Source organism: Cygnus olor, chromosome 19 (assembly GCF_009769625.2).
Source record: "Cygnus olor isolate bCygOlo1 chromosome 19, bCygOlo1.pri.v2, whole genome shotgun sequence".
Lineage (NCBI taxonomy): Eukaryota > Metazoa > Chordata > Aves > Anseriformes > Anatidae > Cygnus > Cygnus olor.
Genome location: NC_049187.1, coordinates 5,220,417 through 5,244,661, shown reverse-complemented (window position 1 = coordinate 5,244,661; position 24,245 = coordinate 5,220,417). Strand labels below are relative to the sequence as shown.

At 49.6% G+C, this 24,245-nt stretch overlaps 1 protein-coding gene and 1 long non-coding RNA gene across 4 annotated transcripts in view; one reads left to right on the top strand and one right to left on the bottom strand.

Annotated features, from left to right (window-relative positions):
* LOC121057441 (collagen alpha-1(XXVII) chain-like) overlaps positions 1 to 17,099 on the bottom strand; it is a 154,265-nt gene extending 137,166 nt beyond the window's left edge. The window contains 4 exon segments of the mRNA XM_040531641.1: positions 3,548 to 3,618; positions 12,393 to 12,691; positions 16,433 to 16,642; positions 16,977 to 17,099. Coding sequence (XP_040387575.1) covers positions 3,548 to 3,618; positions 12,393 to 12,448 — 127 coding nt within the window. The 5' untranslated portion in view covers positions 12,449 to 12,691; positions 16,433 to 16,642; positions 16,977 to 17,099.
* LOC121057453 lies at positions 7,658 to 24,146 on the top strand. 3 transcript variants are annotated; one of them, XR_005813796.1, is made up of 5 exons: positions 7,658 to 11,806; positions 12,913 to 13,307; positions 15,174 to 15,328; positions 18,024 to 18,143; positions 22,210 to 24,146. It is a non-coding gene; the product is annotated as an uncharacterized LOC121057453 (long non-coding RNA). The 3 variants fall into 3 exon arrangements; XR_005813794.1 differs by lacking the exon at positions 22,210 to 24,146 and adding an exon at positions 19,740 to 20,337 and having other exon boundaries at positions 7,659 to 11,806; XR_005813795.1 differs by lacking the exons at positions 18,024 to 18,143; positions 22,210 to 24,146 and having other exon boundaries at positions 7,669 to 11,806; positions 15,174 to 15,483.
* Positions 24,147 to 24,245: the final 99 nt, after the last annotated feature.

Genomic DNA, 24,245 nt, shown 5'->3' with positions numbered 1-24,245 from the left:
GAGCAGGCTGCTTGCCTGGGCTGTGCAATCCAAACCCTGATCTCTCAAGGTAAGAATTTAACAATCAGAAGTGCAGCAGTGCCCATTATGGCTACACATCAGTTAACATCAGGAGACTGCAGTTTTCCTATATTAAAAGAAAAAGCAAACCAAAGGTTGTCCAAAGGAGAAAAAAAAAGCTGCTTTTCTAGAGGGGCCTTGGAATTTGGCCGCTTTTACCCTCGACTATTAAATATTCAGCACAATTCTCAATATTTGGAGAACCGGCACTAGAAAGACATCCTCACTTTTGGCCAGAGGGGCTGTAGACTCAAGCCAGTCTGAGGCCTGTAATGTCTCTGGTCAGGAAGGGAGGAGAATAGCAAGAAAACCTCTGTTCCTTGTCTTTGGCAAAAACAATGGCCATTTCTGTATGCAAGAACAAGTCAATCAATATTTTCTTTGTCTGAGATCAGCTTTATTCCTACTTCCCTTTTTCAAGACAGCTTGACTCATTCTCTCGCAGAGACTATCCTGGAGAAGATGTGTCAGACAGATGTGCAAGGGGACAGATATTTTCCCACTCCATAAAGAGAGGATAATTTAGTGCACAGCGTGTTCAAGTGTTAGTAACAGTACTTCCATACTAAGAAATCCTTGGTCTCCCACTGTTTTTCTGCCATATTGCTCTACAGGGCTGTCCCTCACCCTACAAAGGTAGCGCTTTCCTCTCTCTCCACTGGACACAGGAATCACAGCAGCATCTTCAAGCTGGATTGTTCCCAGAGCCCATGAAACAGTAAAGGCCAAAGCATGGCTCTAGCAAAGTCAAGTGGACCTTTGCCACAGACTTCAAAGGCACCAGGATTTAGCCCTAAGGAACTAAATTTACTGCTTAAGCTGGGAGCTAGACTCCAGCTTCCAATTTCTACACGTATATTTAGGTTCACTCCCAGAGACAGACTGCGGTGTGTCTCTGCTAGGCAGAGAAGCTTTACACTCTGAGAGCTATTCATTTGGTAGCTGGTGTGCAAAGATGTAAGGATGTTTCCCTGCTCAAAGGATGCCGCTGCTGTTTGCAATACCAATCCAGCTGCTTTGTTAGCAACTGCACCAAACAGTGCTTAAGGAAAAGGAAAAAAAGCACGACTCAACCTCTCCTCCCTGAAAACCCACAAAGGTAGAGCCAAATTCTAGATGCCTACGCAAAGCCTGATTTAAACAGACCTCATACAGGACAGGGATGTGGATTTTCCAGCCCCAGGTCCAGGCACACAGCTCTGGACTCCTGTGCACCCAGCCCGTCTGCCTCCGCATCCCATGCTGACAGCCCAGGGATGGTGGGGCATGTCTCCAGGGACGACGGGATGTCATCAACTAACGTAAAATGCAAGGTAATTGTGGCTTCTTTAAATAGCTCCAAGTTTAGCAAAGCATTTTTTCCTCCTTCCATTTTTTTTCCTCTGTAGATTTTTCCATCAAAACACATTATTTAAAAAAAATCCACTCACTTGGAGCTGCCTGCTCCCAGGTGCCTCAAACCTCGCTGCAGCATTCCTGTAGCAACACTTGAGCAACCAGGGAAAACTTTTCTACCAGACTCTGTGCATGAAGCAAGATACACAGAGATTCCTAAACAAGCACATGATCATCTCTGAAAGAGGGGATAAAGTGTTTTATTGCTACTCTTCGCCTTTCTCTCCCTCCCCCTTTCCCTACATAAAAATCTTTATAAAGAAAGAAGAAGCCAAAAGGCAGGAGAGAAATAACTCGCAGCTTCCTGGATTCCAGCAGCTGAGATCTGATGCCCACAACTAAAATTGGGTTGAACAAATGCTACATTTCCAAAAATCACTGCCCAGACCCTTAGTCAGTGCGCATCAGATGAACTCACTAACCTCATGATCGTTTGGATTTGTAATGCTTAGGGAAAACTCACCCTCGGTGCTCCCTGATTTTCCAGTGTGCAGGAAGATCTCTGAGCCTTAGAGCAATAACTGTGGTCTTGTCAATAGCCCCTAGCACTGGCTTCATTTCATCCTCATGCGCATCTATGAACAAGCTCTTATTCGTTTTTGTAAATCTCTCATTCAAAAATCCTGAGCGATAGTAGAGTCTCAAATCACCAGGGTTTCCTTACAGCCTTTGCTTCCTTGGAAGTTTTGCTTTCTGGTCCCCAGAAGAGCCCGTCTCTGATTGTGGGGAAATTGAGCAGGACTTTGTAATTCCTTTATCACGGAGGAAGCATCTCAGAAGGGAGATATCTGCCACGCTAAGGTAATGCACTAAGAGCGAAGTGAAAGAGTTTCCTTTGAATTGATGGTAACAATCAAAAAAGATGGCACCATCCCATAATTATCCATCATTTTCCTCCCATGATAAAGACAAATCTAAACAGCATATTAAAACCTCCTTGAATAGGAGATGCCAAGACACAGTATTTATTCTGTCTCTTTATGAGCTGACATAAAACTTGCTCTGAAAACTGCTTGACTAAGTAATTCAGCCAGATGTTCACCTCTTTTGCATTGAAGCAGAATTTGGAAAATATTACATTTTTCAAAATTACTGATGGCAGGGATGTTATTTTTTCTTCTGTAAAAAGTGCTCCATGGGCTGGCTTACAGCTGAGCATTGACCAACTTTCTATTTTTCCTTCATGCTTTGGACACTGAGAGGAGAGCCCTGGAGCCTGCTAGTCCACTTATTGTTGTCTCCTGATTGCAGGAAGCTGTTCAGTTCCAGCATGTACCCGCGTAAAACATCCGCGTGGAAGAGGTGTTGCTATTTTAAGGGCTGGCTCCCTGACAAACAGATGTTGCAGCGAGGCTCAGCTACCACTATCAGTTGTAAAAGATGCATTTATTTTTTATTTTTGTTGACTCTGAAGCTACCTCATCATGTCGGGGTCACTGATTATTGTAGCCCAACCTTTTGTCTCGTCTCCATCAGTGTTGGGAGGGGATGCCTAGAGGAGCTGGGGTGAAGATACATGGTCACTCCCTATAGAGCTCTCTCCCTGCAGCACAGGGACCGAGCCAGACGTAGTAATTCTCCTATCAACAACTCCCATGGGATATTTCTTCCTGAAATTTGCTTTTATTTTCAGAACTCCCATAACTTCTATATGCACAACATCACGTGTCTGCACCAGGTGTGGTTGGGTTGCATTCAAATCAAGGAAAAATCTGTCTGCCAGAGATGCTTAATTCCTTAATGCCCTGACCCCAAGGGGCACTTCCTAAAAGCAGTTAAGTACTAGCAAATGCAGGTAGATGCCAGTGACATTTTAAATACACTGAAGGGCTTCATTCCCACCAGTTCCACCAGGCAGACAGGCACTTCTGAAAGTCCTGGGGGGCATGTAATCACCTGTAAAAACCCGGTTCTTTTGCCAGCTGTTAACTGTGGCATCTACATCATGTGGATCACTGCAACGATCAGCAATAAATGCACTTAATTCTGTGCACTGGGCTCAGGGATTATTAAATGATGGTCCTAAACTGATACAGAAGTCCTCGGCTCTTACTTTGTTTGAAAAAGGAGGGGGGAAAAAAGTGCAATTTACCTTCAGAATTTCCCTGTGTGAATCCCAGGAACCAGCTAAAACATAACACAGTCCAGACAAAGCAGAATCCCCTAAAATTGGAAAAGAAGAAAAAATAATGAGTTTCTACAATGTTAGCAACAGAAAACAGCCCTGTTAAAGGCCTTCTCCTGGACCACAAGTCCAGTGAAGTCAACGGCGGTGTTCACACGCGGTGTTCACACGCCTCTAGGAAACGGGTTCTCAGCAGAACGGTGCCTGCTTCTGACTGAGATTTCATTTTGCTGCTTCAAAGTTCTCTAAACCCCCCTGAATTCAGAGGGAGGTTTTCCCACCAGCGTTACAGGCTGTTGATCAAATCCTGAACGAGGACCAGACCAGTGTTTTAGACACAGCATCCCCAGTGCCAGGTCAGCAGTCCCTTCACTACTGCTGCTTACTGGCACTCATCCTGCCTAGGACAGGACAGCAGAAATGCAACAGGATGGAGAAATAGTTCAAGATGGGAAGGCCAAAAGACATGCCAGCAGTACATGTGCATGTCTGTGAGGACACAGGCAGGAAAGGGGCTGCCACACAGGGACAGATCGCCTGCCCTTGCATCTCAGCAAACAAAATCGGAGTCCTGTTGCTTTACTAAGTACTTAAAATATTCTGAACATGTAAAATCCTACAGGGATTGACTCCTGTTTTTATACCAACACAAAGGTGGAGGACAGCTTCTAGCCATTCTGCACCCTATGCCATTGCTATTAAAGACTTTCTCATTAGTTTGGTATGGCAGGAAGTTTTAGAAAGCAAGAGCTGCAGGCTCCCAAGCGCAGTGCTCTCGCAGACTCCTTCATGTCTGAGAAGGAACTGGGCAAACCTTTCTGTTTTAGCTAAACTTTAAGCCTCAAAGTGCCATTGAAAACAGCAGCAGAGAGGAAAAGTTTTACCAGAAAGGCAGCTGAAGCCCCCTTTCCCCCGCCAACTTCCTTGATTTGTAGCCAAATAACGAACATAGGAAACTGCTTGGTTAAGCTCACTTAAAACTGTCAGTGGAAAGTTTGGAGATTGAATTCCCTTGTCTTTGAGAGATGAGATTTAACAGCTCGATCAGCAAGGGCATCAGGCAGCTGGAGGAACTGGGTAAAAAAAAAAGTAAACTACAGAAAGTCCTCGGCCAGAAGAAAGCAGTGTGGGACACCCACCAGTTGCTCTTCACTTCAGCCAAGCCAGTGAGAACAGTGGGGTTTGCAAAGCGATGCCAAAGTGGAGCTTTCTCCTCTCTTCGGATCTGGCAGAGAGGAATCATTTATCAAATGGGATTAGAGACCACTCTTCTCCTGCCATCAAGTCTCAGCTTTACCTAAAAAAAAGTCCTCTGAGATAATGCAAGACCCTGGGCCAGATCCTCACCTAGAGCAGGAGACCCTTTCCCACAGCTAAAACGAAGCCACTGTGATTTACACAGCAGCAGGGAAACCCGGCCTTGAATGCAAAAATCCATGCAGGAGTCCAGCCACTAACTAATATTTTAAGGCTCGAAGGGACAAAATACTGGAGTGGCCCCACATCGGCTGGGAAAAAAATGAGATGAAGCACATCACTCTTTTGCTGTTTCCATTACCCTGACACTGGGCTGCACATTTTGGGAGCTCTGGGCCTGCTTTAGTTTACGCATGAAGGAACAGCAGCGTGGAGTAGCCAAATCTTTCTCCGAGTCCTGTAGCCAGCTATATGCTAACCAGGACACCTTCGGTGCACTCAAGAGACCTCCAGCTGGGGTGATGTGCCTGTTTTCTGCCTACTGAATCCCATGGGACACAGCTCTTGGGGGCTGGAGACACGGCTGTGTGCAGGAGAGCTCTTGGCCCTGCTCATTCAAAGGGAGTAGGAAGGCAAAGAGATTACGATGACTCCTCATGGCCAGCTCTAGCTGAAACCATTTTATGACTTAAAAGAGGGTAAAATACCCTTTACAGAAGACCTACATTTCTGTGCTCACCTCCAAAGGATCACAGTGTTAGGATGCGGATTCAACTCCCACATGCGCACGGAGTGAAGGTCGCACCGGGTGCCAGCAACGGGGTTCGACTGCCCGATGAGAGCATGAGGGGAAGGGGGCGACCAACACAACGTCAGCTCCAAAGCCAGAAGACCCAAGCATTAATAACACCTTTTCTCTGTCGAGGACTGGATTTGTCCAGCTCTGTACAAACCCTGGTGCACACAACACACCTAACCCAAGTCCACCTGCGTTCGGAGGAGTGCGGGAGAACCTTCACCACCCAAACTTGCATCCAAAATTCCTGTTGACCAACACAGCAAGGAGAACAAGCCTTAGGGAAAATCCAGCACGTAATTCCATTCCAGTGACACCGCCGGGGCTATAAAGGAGGCGAATGCACAGCACGGGATCCAGCTGGCCCCAGCCCTGCTCCTGGACCCCTCGTGCAGCCAATGCTGTACGAGCCGAGAGCGGGGCCGAGTGCCAAAGTGCTGAAGAAACACACTTTGGCAAAATTTACCAACTTAATGGAAAAAGCAAAAGCAGCTTCCAAATGGCAGACCTGTGACTGATGGGGCTGTTAATTATTGCAGGATTTTATAATGCAGGCTCTTTTTCCGTTACAACTCTGCAGCAACAGGATTGCATAAGCAGTTTGAGTAGCAATAGTAAAGGAAGACTTTTCTCCTTTTATAGAGCTATCAAACGCACCTTTCCTTTATCTCTGCTTCTTCCCACAAGCGGTGATTTCCACAGTGACTCTAGCAAGAGGCACCCACTAGAGGCATTCATTTCTTTTATTGCACAGGGCTTATGAATACCCAAATGCGGATACCACTGCTATAGTTACTAGGCGAAGAAGTGCCCCTAAACACCTACGACATAGGTTCATGTGAACCCTAAAAGTTTTCCAGTGGAGACACAAATTCCCTTTACAGCAAATTGAAGCTACTGACTCCAGAGCAGTTTTGCTTCGTTACATTTTGCAGACCCCAGGGATCTGTCCAGAACTACCAGAGTTGAAAGCAAGAGACAACAGAGAGGGACACAAGTGCAAAGGCTGTCAGTATCACTTCTCAGACTTGGAGGTGACTTCAGCATCTCCCCACTGAGAATCAGGGGTGTGCAGGTAGCAGCTAGAAAAAAACACCCTGAGGAGTTCCTACAAAACTCAACCCAAAGGTCCTGGCACCACTTCTGCTGGGGCTGGCACCTCCTGGAGGTCCCCGCACGTGGTGCTCAGAACCAATCTGGAGATCTGCCGAAATCACGACTGCTAATTAGTGTACTAATTAGCAACACTCTGCTCTGGGTTCTCAGCTTGCAGACTCACTTGCTATCTTCTTAATGCATATTAAAAATCAGACTTCTGGCAGCAGCAAGTTGTGGCACGGGGGCTTACAGAAGTTATCACTGCTCCATGTGGCTTGTGCAGAGCGTGTCTTGCTCCCAGCCCCAGTACGGTCACATTCAGGTGGCAGCTTCAAGAGCAAAAGTAAAGAAAAGATCCTGCTGAACGTATCAGTTCTTACCTAACAGCCAATGGCTTCCGTAACAGAGGAAAAAAGGACTATGATGAATCTAAAGACAAGAGCAATAAAACAGCCTCAAGAACAAACCTGGTCGGGAATTACCGATAAAAAAGTGCAAGTTTGACAAAGCTGAAGCAATCTGTAAAACACTTATTGATCAGCTAATTCTACACTTCACAAATTCTGGAATAGGTTGGCACAATTTCAACATTCTTTAATTAAAAGTTTTGCTTAAAAAAAAACAAAAAGAGGAAGTCCAAATTATTTTACATCTTGTTTGAGTAGATGATGGGTCAAAGCCGAACAAAATGTTACAAGGGCCCAAAGCAGTGTTTTTTTTTTTTGCTGTCATTTACAGTGCAAGACGTCTTTGAAACTGCAAACATTCTTGCAGCGTGGAAAAACGATTCCCCCGGCACTCTCCTCCACTCAGGTGTATTTTTTTTTTCCTGTCCAAAAGACCAGAAAGCCATCTGGATGCTGAAAATTGCTTTTCAAGGAAGGCAAATCTACATTTCTAGCTGTAGATCAAACAAGAGTTCTTAACAAGAGAAAATGTTGATGTTGTTTAAGATCCCGTGCACATGACTGTAGGTGACTTTTTATACGACTCCCAAGCAGTTCTGGCAGTCAACAGGAAACAAAAATCACAGCCTACGTACTAAGATTTTAAACTGCACCATAGAATTGATTCCACTCCCAGCTTTTTGAGGTAGAAATCTCATTTCATACTAGATCACCCTTTGCACAACAGACTTCTCTCTTTCCAGGGCTTCTGGAAACTATGGTATTTCTTCTCTCACCCTTTCAGTTTCAGGAGAAAGGGATGGGAACCTATCATTATGAGATGTCCCTGTTCTGACCCTGCATAGTCCTGTGCTAGACCCTTTTTTTGCAGTATTAACCAGATATTGATTTATACCTCCAGTCAAAGATTTTGTCTGGTGCACCCAGACTCTGCTGAAAAACTCAGCATGCTATGGGGAACGTGTCTGAGATGACTGAAGTTGTATTTGCTTTTAACCTCCATTCAGCACCTACGCTGTTTTTTTGTTTGTTTGTTTGTTTGCTTGTTTTAAGAAAAAGGTGAAAACAGACAAGCAGATATGGTCCAGACAGATATGTTTCCATGGTCATTTTAAAACGTCCTGAACATCCCAATCGCTCCACCCTGCCCCAGGGTTTGGAACGTGGGTGCAAACCCCCAAATTCCCAGGCTTTCTCCAGTGCCATTTCTGCCAAATCTCATCTTAATTCAGGGTGAAAACAGACTCAGAGCTGTGCCTGTAGAGGTCTATCTCAAGGCTTTGGCAATTGTGGACCAGAAAAAGCTACTGCTTCCTCAGGAGGAGGCCCCTGGTAGTGAAGAATGATCCATCGGGGTCTGATGAAAGGGAGGAATCACAGGCACAGAGGGGAGGGACCTCGGTGCCTGGCAGTGATACTGCAGCAGGACTCAAGCACAGCCTGATCAGCCAGGCACAAGGAAGGTGTGGGTGCATAAAGGCCTGGTATTTGCTCCCCAGTGCCTATAGCTCCACGTAGCATTTCTCCATGGGGGTAATGCAGACCTGCCGTACACAGCATGTGGAGACGAAACACCAGCGTGGCCAACCCTCCCTCCTGCAGCTACCTCATTTTGTTCTTCCGAGGGTTTATGCTGATACCTGCAGACAAAGGGCTGATGGGGTTCAAAGTGCTGGTCCCTGTCCTCCTAACCAGGAACCAGAGCTCGTGTATTCATTGCTTCTTTGAGCTCCTGCTGCTGACAACCTACTTCCTCGTCGCTAGATGCAAGACCGACCGATGAGGCTGGGATGACTCAAACACCCTTCCAGATACCCCCCAGCAACTTCCCACAACAGGGGATCTTTCCTGACAACGTGCTGCTTGGTCTCCTTTTGCTCACCATCACTGCCCGGGTTATTGGCTTTGCTGCTGTGCGAAGTGACAGCACTCACTGCGGCCCTTCCCTTTGTGTCCGCAGCTAGTAACTGGAGCCCTCGGCAAACAGAAGTGCTAAGCGTGATCTGTCATCTAACTCCTTTTTTGTCCTTCCAACAAATGCCTTTGCATTCCTTCATTTTGTCAATGGGGTTTGGCAGAGCTGTATAGAATTCCCCATTGTTTCCATTTGCACTTCAGTAAGTGTCCATCATTGCTACTTATGCCCCCAACAAACTGGCAGAGAAAGAGAGAGAAAGAAATAAAATCTCTATTTAGAAATTTCATACAACTCGTTATTGCAAGACCTGGGCGTCCCCTAGTCTTTAACGCAACCTAACGTGATGTTTTGAAGCATGGCAGTTTTATCCCTGCAGCCCAAAGCAGAAAGGGGATGAAGCTGGGGCTCTGCTAGAGTGGCACATCGAGGTGGCAGCAGAGGGGGACCTGGGCACAGGACCTCAGCCATGACGCTGCCCTTCCCTCCTGGGACACAGCTCCAAGAGCCTGTGCTGCTGCCTCCTCTTCGCCCCAAGGTACCAGCCCACCTGTACCGCTTGCCCAGTATTGCCCTAATTTGTCCCAAATCACCTGCCCTGCCTGCAGGGCCATCATCTCCCCTTGAAACAGGAGCTGGCTGGCTCCATCCCTTCCAGGGCTGCCCTGCCACTCGGTCCATCCTCCCCAGGGGCACCAGGCGGGTGCTGTACCACCATGCAGGGCCTTCCTCACCCAGCGGGTGGGCCAGGCAGCCCCAAAGCAGCATTAGAGCCACCACCCAGGGCTGTAGCAGCAAGCAGGGCGAGCTGAGGCTCAGGAACAGGAGACCAGCCTCTCCTGGGCCAGCATGCAGCGCCGGGGCTGGAAGGAGCTGGGGTGGTGCAGATGCAGCTAAAGGGCACGAGCGCTACGGGCTGGACACATTCAATGAATGGCAGAGTGCAAAATCTTCCGTGGTATCGGGGAGCCTGTGCTCACTGAAAATGCATCAATAGAAACGATCAGGAAGAACATTTTAAGTTTGCAAAGCCCGTAAAGGTTTGTATTCTCCTGGTTTTACAGCCTTTGGCTGCTTGGGCCAGAAGGCTTCGGTTCCCTCACCGTGCTCTGCAGCTGCTTCCCCTCCACTGGTGAGCCAGCCCTGCCGTTCCCATCCAGGGGTGTCCCGCAGTCCGGCACCTTCCCAGCCACCAGCCCCGCTCCAGAGGATGCCGCAGGGGTGCTGGGACACGTGGGGACCCAGTGCCCCGAGGGACGGCACCAGGAGGTTCCCGTTAGGGGCTGCCTTCAGGAGCACCATGCTCAGGACCCCGAGGCAGGCTCTGCGGCACCAGGGTGGGCTGGTAAGCAGCTCCTGGCTCCCAGGACCCTCACCGAGACTACGGGCTTCAAGAGGAACACCCAGCTGTGGGGACGGCGGGATGCACACACAGCTCCGCCGGGCAAGTGGGAGCCCAGCACCGAAAAGCCCATCGGGAGATAATGCGAAGGGCAGCAAGCGACCTCTGCCGAGGAGGGAACGGATCAGCAGTACGCTGGCAAGGTATTTAACCCTGAGCAGATCCTGGGAACAAAAGGCGCACATATTGAACCACCAGAAGAGACCACAGCGCAGATTTCCTTGGCACCTCGCAAGGCGTTAGCCTGGGGTACAGAGATACGAGGGCAGATCCAGCCCTGCTGCGAGCACGCAGCCCTGCCGGGCGCCCCTTTCCTCGCCCCGGCCTCAGCGGGGTCCGACGTGCCTTGGGGCTCGAGCAAGATCCCCCTGTCCCCTCTTGCAGCATGACTGCAGATAACTTCACCGCCGTGCTCCCAAGGTAGTGTGAAGGGACCTCGCCTCGTGCCAAGTGTCTCCCCAGCACCCGGCCCTGCCCCTCGCCTCGCAGTGCTGCTCCGGGTGCCCCAGAGCAGTCCTCGTCCCCCTGCTCCCCTCTCCTCCCGTCGACTTCTCCATTTGTGACACAGCCATGCTTGCACGCTCCCAAGCAGGCACGGGGCTCCAGAGAGCACCCAGTGTTTAATAGGTGCAGCTGGGGGACAGTGCAGTCACCAGCATTTCCAGAGACACCACAGCCACGTCCGGGTAAAAAAGCCCCAAAGCCCTGAAATTTGGTCCTTGTGAGCGTACAAACACGCACGAACTTCCCGAGGAGAGCTGGTTGCAGGCTCTGGGAGCGGTTCGCACCTCACCACATAACTTTACACACACAGACACACGCATGCAGGGCAGGCGTGTGCTGAGCCTACAAAGGAAACTGCACATTCATCCCCGTCCAGCTCCGGCACCGCGCTAACGGGGCGGCTGTGGGGAGTGGGGTGACCCTCGGGGGGCACGCTGGGAAGGGGGGGGGTTCCCCCAAATCCCCCTGCCCCATTTCCGTCCTTTCCCCCCATCTCACAGCCCGTCCCGGTCTGGCAGAAGCACAGGGATCCTGTACACAACTTTTTCAAACTGCCAGGCAGAAGAATCCCAGTCCTTCCAAGGGAGTGTCGGTAAATCATCATTACATCCGACAACGCAACCAGAGGGCTTAACCCTTTGCTAGTCCCCAGGAAAATAACAACAACAACAAACTTAACAATGAAAATCCTCAAAGCTGGCCCCGGCTGCGTGAGAAAGAGGACAGGCAGGGTGTGGACCGCAATTTTTCATGTCTCTATATGTACAGAGATAGAAAGATATCTTTGTGTGTGCGTACACGAAGCACACGAACATGCCACCACGCACCCGCCTGCCTCCCTGGACGTGCCTCCCAGCCCTCCCCATGGCTCTCCCACTTTTCGGAGGACTGCGGTGGCGATCTCCAGGTACTCGTGCCCCCGTCCCGCGATGCAGGGCCAAGGAGCAGCGTTCCCAGCCTGCTCCCCAGCGGGGCTGGGAACCTCCTGGCGCCTGCCCAGGGTGGAGGTGCCGGGGGGACCCCGGGGAGGCAGAATCGCCCGCTGCTGCGTCTCGATGTGGGTGCAACACCCGCACCGGGGTGGCCCACCCCCGGGACTAGTTCCCGGACTGGGAGCTCCTTTCCCCAGGGCTGGGAAGCGGGGGTTCCTCCAGCCGTCCCCAGCACCCTGACCCCCAGCTCCGCACCTCACCAAGGCGCTCTCAGCACCAACCCCACACCCCAGCCCCATTCCCACCCTCCCGCTCCAGCGTGGCCTCCCCGCTTCCCAGCCCATTCTCCTCTGCAGCCCAGGAGTTTTCACATCGTCCCCTGGCAGCAGGAATGTCTTCCCCCACCCCATCCCCAGCCGCCCCGAGCACAGCGGAGCGGAGCGGGGCTCCCGGGCACGTTCTCCCCGCTCGCACCCCGCGGGCTCCCCCAGCCCCCAAAAACCCCATTTCCCCCCGGGATGCCCTTCCCCAGCGCCAGGAGAAGTAGGACTTTGTACTCACCCCCTGCCTGCTGCTGTAGCTCTGAGTCTGGAGACCGGCTCTGATTCCGGCTCCATCACGTTTAGTGCATTGTCTCTTTCGGGCAATTTTTGCGGCAATCCATCAGAAAAAGGGGAACAGGCCGGTTTGTGGGTACATCCTTCCCAGGAGCTCAGCTCTCTGCCTCTCTAAGGGGCTCAGCTGTGTCAAAGACACCCCCTGGCCCGGACGGCTCACTCCTTCCTCCTTCTCTTCTGGGTCCTTTTGCTTACACAGATCTTTTAATCCCATTTAACTCCCTCTCGGCAGACTGCAATTACCTTGGGAGAAAGGAGAGAGAACAGAAAGTACACGCTAGGAAGCCAGGCTGGCCCATGGTTGCTGGATTTCTTGCCTCTCTTTTTTTTTTTTTCCTCCTTATTAATAGTACAATTGCTGTGATCCCTGGTTTCCAAAATCGTTGATTGAAAGTGTTTTTTTTCTTAGCTGTTACTTTTTTTTTGGTTTGGTTGGTGGTTGTAATTATTATTTTTATTTGCAGTGCAGATGTGCCTCCCACCCCCTCAAAGATCTCTCCTCTGGACTTAGAGAGAAGAGGAAAAGGCAGATTTTCAGAAATGAAAATTATTTAAGGATGTCCCTGCTGCCTCTCTCTGCTGCCCTCCTCTGTAGTACTGAAGCACTTACAAAAAATAATACAAAGTAAATAAATAAAAAATTGAAACTTCGGCTGGAAGAGCTGCAGGGGAGTAACCCAAGACCCCTTCCAGGCTGTGCAGAGCAAGAGCGGGTGACTCCGTGGAGGAAGGCCCAGCTCTGGGGGAGGCTGCTGATGGAGATGGCTGCTTGGCCATGCTCACCTGCCCGGCCACGAACCCTCTGCCCAAAGCAGCTCCAGCCCAGTGCACAGGGACGGCAATGGACCCGCAGTATGAGGTACCTGGCGTGGCTTCTCCCCATGGGCACAGCGCTTGGAGGAGGTCAAGAGCCCACGGAGGGGGCTCGGACACGCAGGAGCCCCCCGCTCCCCTCCTCGCCCTGTCCTGCTCCCATGGGGAGGGAGCGAAGGGTCCCAGGTGGGGGCATCCCCAGACCCCCTCTCCTCCCACTGCCAGGTGATGGAGGCTGGGGCCTGAGGGGCTGGGAGGGGGGAAGGAGTTTCCTTACGTGAAGTCCAGCAGAGGAAAGCAGATCCCAAGCCCACCCAGCCGGCTGTGCCACGAGAGGGGACTTCGTGCTGGACTCGCCTCCCTTTGCCCTCTCCTCTTCCAGCAAAACCCCACCGAGCCAGGATCCCCCCAAGCCCCATCCACCGTGCGCAGCCGAGGTGTCAGGCAGGTCCCTCTTGTCCATGTTGTCCACGCCAGGACACGGCAAAGCCCTCAGCTCTGGGGGTCCCCTCGTGCAGCCGAGCCCCCGGGTGCCCCCCAGCCCTGCCCCTCGCACAGCGTCGCTGCCTTGGGCACTTACTTGGTGAGGCGCGAGGCTGTGCAACGTCTCCTTGCAGCCCCACCTTCATTGGCATTCATTTGTCCCAGCAGCTTACAACAACGTCTACTCCTTAAAAAATACTACTACTACTACTAAAAAAAAAAAAAAAAAGTAAAAGGAGCAAACACACACACACACACACACACACACACAAAATCCAAAGCACCCAAGCCCTTTCCTGCCTCCTTCCCCTTCAGTCCCAAGGTGTCTGGAGCCAAGGGGGTGCCTGCCAGGCTCAGGGCCCCTGGCCGAGCCAAGGCTCCCTGGCAAGGCCGGGTCCCCCCAAGTTCAGCAGGTAACCCGAATTCCCCCCAAATTCAGCAGGTAATCCTTCCCCGGGGCGCACGCAGGCAGGGGCCCCGCGGGTCCAGGAGGGAAGGTGGGCTGCGAGCAGGAGGGACACGGATGGGAGAGAGGTGGAAATCATAAGGCTGCCCTTGTCCTTTTAAATAGCTGCAGCCAGGGGACTCCGCTGGCTGGCTGGGGTGCCCCAGGTATCCGATTTCAGCAAACAGCAGCTAATGAGAGGAGATCCAGCCTCCGAGGGGCAGGTTCAGCGCTGCCCTGCGGGCAGGGGGGCACTGGGGCACCCCTGCAGCAAGGGATGTGAGGGGGGGGAGGCTGGAGGCTGCCGGGCAGAGCTGGGGGCAAGGAGGGCAGGCTGGGGTCCCTGGACAGCCAGGGTTACGCTGCAAAGGTTGAATCCTGCAGGTGCTGAGCCAGCCCAGGGGTTTGCTTTGCATGGGTAGGGGGCTGCACGCCCCCAGGATGGGGGAAAGGACCAGGCAGAACCACAGCACCTGGCTGTGGGCCTTAACCTTAGTACTCCCCCCCCCCCCCCCCGCCCCCAGAAAAAAATCCTACAGCTGCAAGTAGGATGAACACCAACCCACCGAGTCCCTGAACTTGAAGGTTTTGCTGGGAGCAGAAAATTCAAGGAGCCGCTGGCCTGACTCAGCACTGCAGGTTTTACTCGAAAAGGTGACCTCAGCGTGGCCAAAAGTTAAGGTTTCCACCAGAGCTCAGACCTCCTGTGACGTCTCCTGTTACCAGGCATGCTGAGGGCTTTTCTTTAATACAGACATTTGGCTGAGTCGTGGTTGCTTGCAGGGACTGTGGTTTTGCATCTCCCAGTTTCTATAGGCAGGAGATTTTATTCATACCTTTGCTCTGAAACATCTGCATTTTTCTTTCTCGCTTGCTATAATCGAGGAAGCTTTAAGCAATAACAATAAAGCACAAAGGAATTTGAAATAAGCGGTGTTATGACTGGGATAAATAAGTAACAGCCTCGCAGTCCACTTTCCTCAGGGACACTTTTCCAGAAGCGTGCAGCCACGTTACGTGCCCAAACACTTGCTGGAAGCTCCTGTGCACAGGCAGACCTGTCGCAGCGCTCTGAAGTCCCAGGAGCTCAGACAACCCACCCAGACCAGCTCTGAGGACTGGGACTTGAGGGACAAAAGGTAGTCACACAGTGTGTCAGAAACCACATAAAACTCTATTTTCTCAGCTATTTTTACCCCAGCTGTTTTTCCATGTTTCTCAGTCATGCATTCCTCGCTGAGAAACATATTCTAGCCCAGCCTAGAGTGTTTTAAGATTAAAGCTTTAGCTATTATATATATATATATATGTATATAACTTTGCAAAGAAACGTATGGAAATTCCTGTGCTGTTGACTATGCTTTGTAGCCTACTGTTCTTTTCTAATTTCTAACTTTTCCAAAACCAGCAAGTATTCAGAAACTGTCCTTCCCCTCAAAGAAAACCATGCTGTCCCAGAGACCAACAAGGGTCCAGCTTCCCAGAGCAAGGGACAGAGATGAAAGCAAAAAGTTGTGCTGCAGCTTTTTGGGAAGATGCACACAGATGCAGCAGGGACAGGTAACTGGTAAGCAAAAGCACTGGCAGAGCTTCAGGACCGTAGTGCTGCAGAGACCACAACGAAACACACTTGGAGCCCCAACCTGCAAATATTTATGTATGTACTTAACTTTGCTCATATGAATGGTTTCAAACCAAACACATGCATAAAAGCTTTGCTAGCATGCAGACATGAATGTAGCCCAGCAGTAGGAAAAAGGGAATTAGTTTAAAACAAAAGGAAACCCAACATTGCTGAAGCCAAGAGTAGTGCCAAGTGAATTCAGGTTCAAAAATTAGACCTCATTCTTCAAAAAGAGAAAAGCCACAACATATGATCTGAATAGAAATATATTTAGCAGATTTATTTTTCTTTCCTTCCACATTTAAATAGAAGCCATTTTAAAATACTAAATAAACTGAAGTAAATCAGCACAGCAGTGAAATGTAAAAAAAAAAATAAAAAGGCAAGAAAAAAAGGAAAAAAAAGGAATTGAACGTCGTAGTTTAATTAGCCAAAATAAGAAAAGTACAGGGGAGGAGGAAACCACCACACACCACACGACGCTGGGAACAGAACACTTGCTTTTGACAAAACACACCTCTCTCTCAAAAAAAAGCAGCATGTCATTACTGCTTGAATAAATACAGCGTTTAAAATATTCATCCGCGTTTAGCCAGTTTCCAAAAGAACCCGCACCCACCTCTCCTCTGGGTCCGTAGCTTGGTTGAGCATCAAGGCCCTCATTAATACTATCCCATCCCTTTGCTCCTCTCGGAAAACCAGGTGTGAAGGCACCTACGGGCCGTGGCGAGGCAGCATCACAAGGCGGTGCGCAGCTCCCCTCGCCGGCTCAGAGGACCGGAGGAATCCCAGGCACAAACCTGGGCCTGCCCTCCCGTTTCGGCTCAGCCTACAAGGCAACAGCACTGAATTACCTTCACACAAGTCAGGAGAGCGTCCCGAATCCCTCGCTGCCCCCAGCACTCACAAGGAATTACAGGGATGTGTCTGGATATATTTAGATAAATGCCCTATTCAGATTGAGGGCTGTGGCACGGCCGGGCAGAAGGCACGGGCGGTGTGAAACCCCAAGCACAGGAAAAGCCTGTGGGAGGGATCAAACAAACAGGCAAAGGCAAGATGGGATAAAGAGCCTTTCACTGCCCTCTGGGCTGAGGATCTGCTCCATCTAACCTCGGTGCCTGGTGAAGGGCTGTTGGAGCCATAGGGACAAGGGAACCCACCCTGCGGCAAGTGCCACTGCCGCAAAGGAGTGACGGCCCTGTGGTGACGGGACGCAGCCAAGCTGCGTGGCCCAGGAACACATACTGCCTGCAGCAGAGCTCTGGAGGAGGGCTGGATCCACTCCTGTAAACCCAGCAGGAACAAAAGATTAACCCCCCACAGAACTGGGACTCAGCCCCAGCCCACGCAGCAGCATGGGGTGCGCCTGGCTGTCCTGGGCTGGGGTTGACCTGGCAGCCATGTCACATGCCAGCAGCCTGGACATCGAGAGGCCCCCAGAGAGCCAGGGGCACCAAGCCCTGCCTGCAGGGCTGCACTAGGCCATCGGCACCAAAGTGAGCACCTGCAGCCCCTCCTGCTGCCTCTGGGACCTTTGGGACCAGCCCAGCCCCTCTCCTGAAGGGATGCGATGCCCAGTGCAGGACCTCCTAATCCCAACATGACTTTTCCATCCAGATCCCATATTTAATGTGACCATACTGCCATTTCTCATGCTTATGAGCTCTGTTTGGGCAAACTGGCACTAGTTCAAGCCCTGGGCCCAAGTCTTTCTTGCCCTAAGGGACCTGGGCATGAGCAGAAACCTGCTGGTGAGCTTCAGGTGGCTGACAAGAAGTCTCTCCACACACGTCACAGCCAAAGACTCCACGAATGCAGAAGCTGTCCCAGCTGGGGTCCAGCTGATTCACCTGTTGGTTTTCTCTGCCTGGCTTCAGCCACCTCTGCAAGAGCATGAGGCTTCAGCTGAGGAGAGAACACGCAGCAGTTCTGTTCTGATTTTAGGGACTGCTGTCTGACATCTACTCTGTAATGCAAAAGCTGCTGTGGGTTATGTTTCTTGTTCTCAGTGCACCAGGGAGAATATCGCTTATATGGGAGATGTACAGAAAGCTCAGAAGTCATATAACCAACCAAGTTTGTGCCCAGTGCTATTTCCCCCCTCTCAGCAGCCTGACAAACCCCATCCCACCCCGTGCCACAGGCTAGCAGTGACATGTTTGAACTTCTGCAGCCGTTTGATGTAAAATGTTTTAAATTCTTTTCAGGAACACTAAAGGCTTTTGTCTCTTGACCGGTGCTGCGGGGATGCCATGTCTGGCAAAGAGTGATCTTTCTGTGCTTTCTGGCTATGCCATATCACATTGGGCTGCCCAGCTGGCTGAGAGGTAGGAATTGCTGTTAATCATTAAACTGAGCCTTTTTCCATCGGAATGAAGGGAAACACAATGCAGCAATACAAGTCCAAGCCCACCCTTTCTAAGGAAATGCTGACTGCTGATTACAATCCTGCCATACGCTTCTATTTAGACATTTAGGGAACTGCAGTGTTACAGATGGCTGCGAAGCCGATAGTTCAACTGATGTTACAAGCGCGTGGTGTCAAACTTACAGGTAAACCACAACAGGGTAGTGCATTGCATGCTTCCAGGGGAAGATGTTCCAGGGAACAGCTCCTAGTCCATGACTGCCTTCATTTGAGGTTCCAGGCAAAGACTGCCTGGTTTTGGTAACATCCCATTCCCTTGTTTGTCCAAAGCAGATTCCTAAATTTTGTTTAGGGATTGTTCAGACACTGGTGCTGTGGGAAAATACAAGAGTCAACACTGCTCGGCAGTTCTGAGCAGCATCCCTACATCTAAGCACCAAAGTATTCCAATGTTTTTGGCACTGCGTGGTGATCCAATGCAACACTCTCAGCTGGACAGCACATAACCAAGGCCGGTTTTCCCCTCCTTCCATAGAAAAAAAACCACAAACCCAGCCCACCATCAAAATCAACACCGGGCTGCTGCCCATGCAGCAGTAATTCTTCCACAGTCTGGAGGCTTGCTAGTTAAACGCAGTAATGCACCAGCAAGCACAAATGCTTTTCCCACCGGCGTGCCAAACGACCCCGATGGGCTGGTGGACGTGGACACGTGCTGAACTGGGCCAGGTCAGGTAACAGGATCTTTCTCTAAAGAAACAGCACATCTTTTCTTCATGAAACAGAACCACCCTGAGAGCGCCGTCTCCTGCGGCAGGGATGGACGGTACCCCAGTGCTTACCAGTGCCTGCTGATCTAAATCATTTTCTGCAGGTTAAGGACAACTACCACTGTGGTTGCTGCTACAACAGAATTTTACTGTGGGAGGGAGCACAACCCGGTGTTTAAAACTTAAGTCAAAATTCTGCAAGTCAGACATGCACGCTGCTTCTGAATTTTGGGCTGCACTGCCCACTTGTAGCATGTTGTCAGCTTTCTGGATGTCCCAGGAGCAGTGACGTGGGTGCGGATCATTGCTTGTGCAAGCACATGCTGTGCAGAATTGATTTAGGCACGAGCAGCCTGACCTGTTCTGAACACAGCAGACAAAAACTAGTAGCTGCAGGCAACAAATGTTGGAAGGTGTTGACCACTGAGATGTGCTGCATCTGGTCTGAGAGGTGCCGCTGGCTCTGTGCAGTCGGGTGCCTGTACGCGGGGATGCGGAGCTTGGCCAAGTGCAGCGGGAAGGCCGAAAGCAGTGCTGGACCCTGGGCTCCGCCAGGCAGCAGGATGCAACGCAAATGTCTGGTTCTGTGCACGACAGACAGACTGAAACAAAGCCTGAGTCAGATTCTGAGCAGTTTCAGTGGGAAGGGGAAAGGAAGAAGAGCCTAGAAAAAGCCAAAGCAACTTTTTGTTATGACACAATGTTTAAGGCAAAACTATTTAAAACAAAATGAAAACAAATGTTCTCCTTTTTTTTCCTTCATGTAAAACATGATGCATTTTTAGTGTCTGATTTGATGTTGAAAGTGGAAAACTGTCAGCTGTAGCCGCTGTAGGAAGGACAACGCCTGTGTCCTGGTGCTGGGCAAGCCTGTGGGAGCAGCTCCCTGGTAAAAGGGAAATCATACCTGCCTTGTGGCAGAAGAAACTGAAGTGGAAATAAGTGCATGACAAAATGAAGGAACAGTGAGACTAGGTGGAGCTGAGCATCTCCTGGACTCCACCCTGCATTGGGCTCACTAATGGCACCAGAAACACTTTTTATTTTTTTAAGCAGAGACAGGGATGAGACGGCTCCTGACACGTACACGCCCATGTATGTTAAACAAAAGCTTGTACTAAAGTCTGAGGTGTCAGCACCAAAACAACTTGATTTGTGTAGTCTGAGAGTAACTCCTGGATACAACCGAACCAGAGCAGGGAATCTCTTCACTTAACCAAGCTAAAACATGCTGCTGCGACACCGCTTCCTCCAGCGACTGCAGGCAGCTATTTCTGCAACCAGCTGCTCGTGGCTGTGCTTCGCTGCTTCCGATGAGAAGCAATGTGGCCGGCTGGTGAGGAAGAGGAGTCGCCTCCTTTCTCAACAGCTGCATGGCCTGAAGCCGTGGTCAGGCTCTCCCCTGCCTGCAGGGGGCCGTGGCCGAGGGATGACAGCTAACCCAGATCTCAGCAGAGCTCGGGGTTGGTTTTCACTATCCTGGTGACCTGCAGGGTGACCTGAAGCAACTTAAGCCATTGCTTTTGTGCCGTTACATTTTTGTCTCCCGAATGAAGCTTGTGATATAGATCATTGTATGTGTAAAGAGGTTTAAGACCTTCAGATGTGAAGCGCTGCCAGCAAACTGTTATTACTTTACTGTGCAGTTGGCAGCAGCCTCTCCTGCAAGAAAAAGTGTAAATCTATTTCCCAACCAGCTTTTACATTCACCACAACCTGCCGTCATCCAGATGCACAGTTCATTAGAGATCATTTAGTTTTATCTGGCTGAAAAGTCCCGTGTAAAAAAAACCTGCTGATTAAACACACAATTCAAATACATCTCCTGGAGTACAGCAGACAATTCCTAGCACTTTATCTGCACCGTCTGAAACGCAATCTGTGCCACTTAGAGCAGAACAATGCTCGATTTCTTCATACTCCTCTTGAATTGTTAACACATAAAGCAGAAACACAGCCCATTTTCACTGAGCAGTTCTCTTCTGACATACTCGGTATGTTAACCGAGGGCATACAAATCTGCTTCAAAGCTAATAGGCTCTTTTTCTTCCAGCAAACACACTTCTTCACATCTATACACTCTTGCTCTCTCTCTCCACTTCAATAGCAATAGCATTTGGTAAAGCTCTCCAAACTGGAGCCACTGCAGAAAGACTGTATTTACTTATGTTTGGGTAAGAACTAATAAGAGACCCGGTTGTGTCTCAGCTCCTCCAAATCCAAAAGGAAAAAAAAAATCAAGTCAATATTTATACACCCACTGGTGAATTAAATCCCCTCCTCCCTGGAGGAGAGGAAAATAAAATGAAGTGATTGAAACAGGTTTCATGGAAGGGGATTTTTGTTTGTTTGCTTGTTTGCTTTCAGAGCTTGGGGGATTTATTTATTTTCCTTGTAATTTAAGTGCAGTCGTACTGCGTGGTGTGCATCAGGTCAGCTTTGCAGTGGGATCTTCCATTAAAGACCAAGAGCTCAGGAGCCCTTGCATGCTCCCCAAGGTCTCTGATGGACACAGGCTCGGGTACATAAGGGGCTGGCCCGTCCCCGTCAGCTCAGCCCTGATGGAGGGTGAACTTGCCGAATGACAAATGGTTCGTGTTCCAGCGGGTTAGATACAGTATAAACAACTCAATCGGCATTGCTTGAGCTCTCCCAGCATGGAGATCCTGTCCAAAGCCTTTCAGGGCCAACAGAAAGCCTCACACTGACTTCTCTGGCCATCACAACATGCCCTGCTTTCACCAGGACTTCTCACCAGCGTAGCCCAATGGCTAACTCCAGCCTTTCCAGCGCAGCTCCTTGGACGAGGAAAGCCCTAACAGCATGAGACAGGCTTTTTGCCTCTATGACAAACTGCTTTGCTGGCCTTCTCCCTCCACCCACATTAAGGCTGTAGGACTTGTCTGTTCCATATGATTCATAAATCCTCTTATTAAAGGGATAATCAGAGCATCAGGTACTATATAATCACCCATCAGCATGGCTATTGAAGGTAGTTTCTCTCTGCCAAAGGCAAATCCCCTGAACCATGCACCTGGACCAAATCCCACACGGCCCTACAGTGCTCAAATTTTAAGTGTGAGCTACCCCACGACAGCCAAGCAGAGCACTGTGTGTGCAGCATGACTGGCATCTCTGTACCATGAGTAAGACGCAACAAGAAACCTTTTAGTTATGTTTTCTCATTAATGTATCTATCCTTCAATCCTACTGTATTACTGTTTCAAAAGAGGAATTCTGATTCCTTTTGCACAGGATACCTGAGGCTTTTACAGGACAGAGTCTCACTGGGATGCATTTCACGAGCTGCTGGAGAACCTTCCTGGAGTAGCTGTTCTAGAGCAGGCAGCGTATCCACCTTCCTAATGTGGCTTAGGAGGAATTAAATCACCAAACTCGTTCTTCATCAAATATAAGTTGACAGAGTGCCATGACTGCAACTGGACATCCTCCATTCACCATGTAGAACCAGGAGCACATCTGTATATATTTGCAAACAGAAATAAATACACAAATACTGCAAACACTCATTAACATCCTCTCCATGCCTTGAGGAGAAAATAAGTCACGGGGGAGTGAATGTCAGTAAAGTAACTCTGACTTTACATTGCAAAGCACAGCAGAGATAAACACAGTAAGTTCCAATTCACTGCACTGTCTCAGTCCAAATGGGGCAACTTCTGCCACTTTCTAATGGCAAATGGGCAGAGATTTGCACGAGCAGCTTCAAACAAAATCCAGCATTTCCACTGCTCAATTACAGCAACAGAACTTCAAAGAATTTCAGTGAGTTCAGCTGAAATTTATGTTTGCGTAGCAGCACAGCGAATTTGGCCCTTATATATTTTAGAAACATAGCCAAGGGAGTAGGTTCTCCTTTGCTCTACGCAGTAGCATCACAATAGAGGGGCTGTTGTGGAGACCCAGTCGAGGAATTTTTAAGCCTGTTCCCCATCGGCCAATTCCCCAAAGTCTCTGGGACTGAAGAAGTCTTGTGACTGACAAGGGTTACATCGGGGTCAAGTTTTACACTCCAAAAACGAAGGGAGAATCACTGTTTACTCTCTAGTTTCTCAGAAAACACTCAAATCCCTCTTCATATGGAACATCTCATTTGCATGTCATCAGCAAACTTTTCCACTGGCAAGCCTGCCATGCTTCAACATTTTCTTCATCCACAAACAAAACGTATGTTTTATCAGAGTCATTTTGCTTCACGGGCAGCTTCAACACCTGCCTTTCTTCTCTTACACTGTTTTTCTCAGGGATTTCTTTATTATGAGTTCACATTAAACTATTTCTTGTTTAGATTTAAAAGGATAAGTTTTAATCTCAGTGTATCTTGAGATGCTTTTCTCCAAGCTGCTCCGACTGTGGCTCCTTTCCCACCAAATCCCACATTTAGCTTTCAAGCCAGACCAAAATTCACTGCAAGACTCGCATTAATCAGCAGAATGGAATAAGAGGGACTAGTGAGTGTTTTGCATCTCCAATGTCCCTAGTAGGCAACAACACTTTGTTAAATCTCCTACAGGGCTGTGCCCCAGGTGGAAAGCCCTGCTGCCAAGCGGCTGGCGTGTCCTTGGGCACTGACCAATGGACATGGGCAGAGTGGCTCTCACCTTTGCCTTGCTCAGAGCAACAGGCACAACACACCCAAGCAAACGCACGATGAACAGGTCATCGGTCCTAAAAGCGCTTTGATGTCCCTAGCACGCCTTTCATCATAGCATCCTAAAAGCGCTTCGCAATTATTGTGAGTCGTAACTCATCACCACCCACATGGTTTTCCCTCCTTCACCAGCTGGATATACAGAAAAGCCCCAGCTACTTAAGGGGATGACTTTTAAGGGTATGACTTAAGGGGAAGAATCCAGGGCTCCTGCTCCATCCACCATGCCCCGAGGCCACGGAACTTCCCCGTAACACCACTGCGCCCAGTAAGCACTGCGAAACACACATGGGTCCTACGCACATGGTCAGCAAGGAGACCTCGTGGAGAAGACACACAGCTTCTCTGTACTCTTCACCGCTTCATCGTGAGCTTTTTTTTTTTTTTTTTTTCCCCAACATGCTGCTATTAAACACCAGGAACAAACTAGTTTCTGTATAAAACTTTCCCCAAAGTATTTAGAAGATGGCAAGAAATGCCAAGCTTTCTATTTTCCTCCTTCTTTAAAGGAGAAATAACGTCAAATTAAAATATTTGGAAATGGCACTGATCAGCATTTTATTTTCTAGCCCTGATTTTTTAATATATATATATTTTTTTAGTCCAACAAAGACCACCC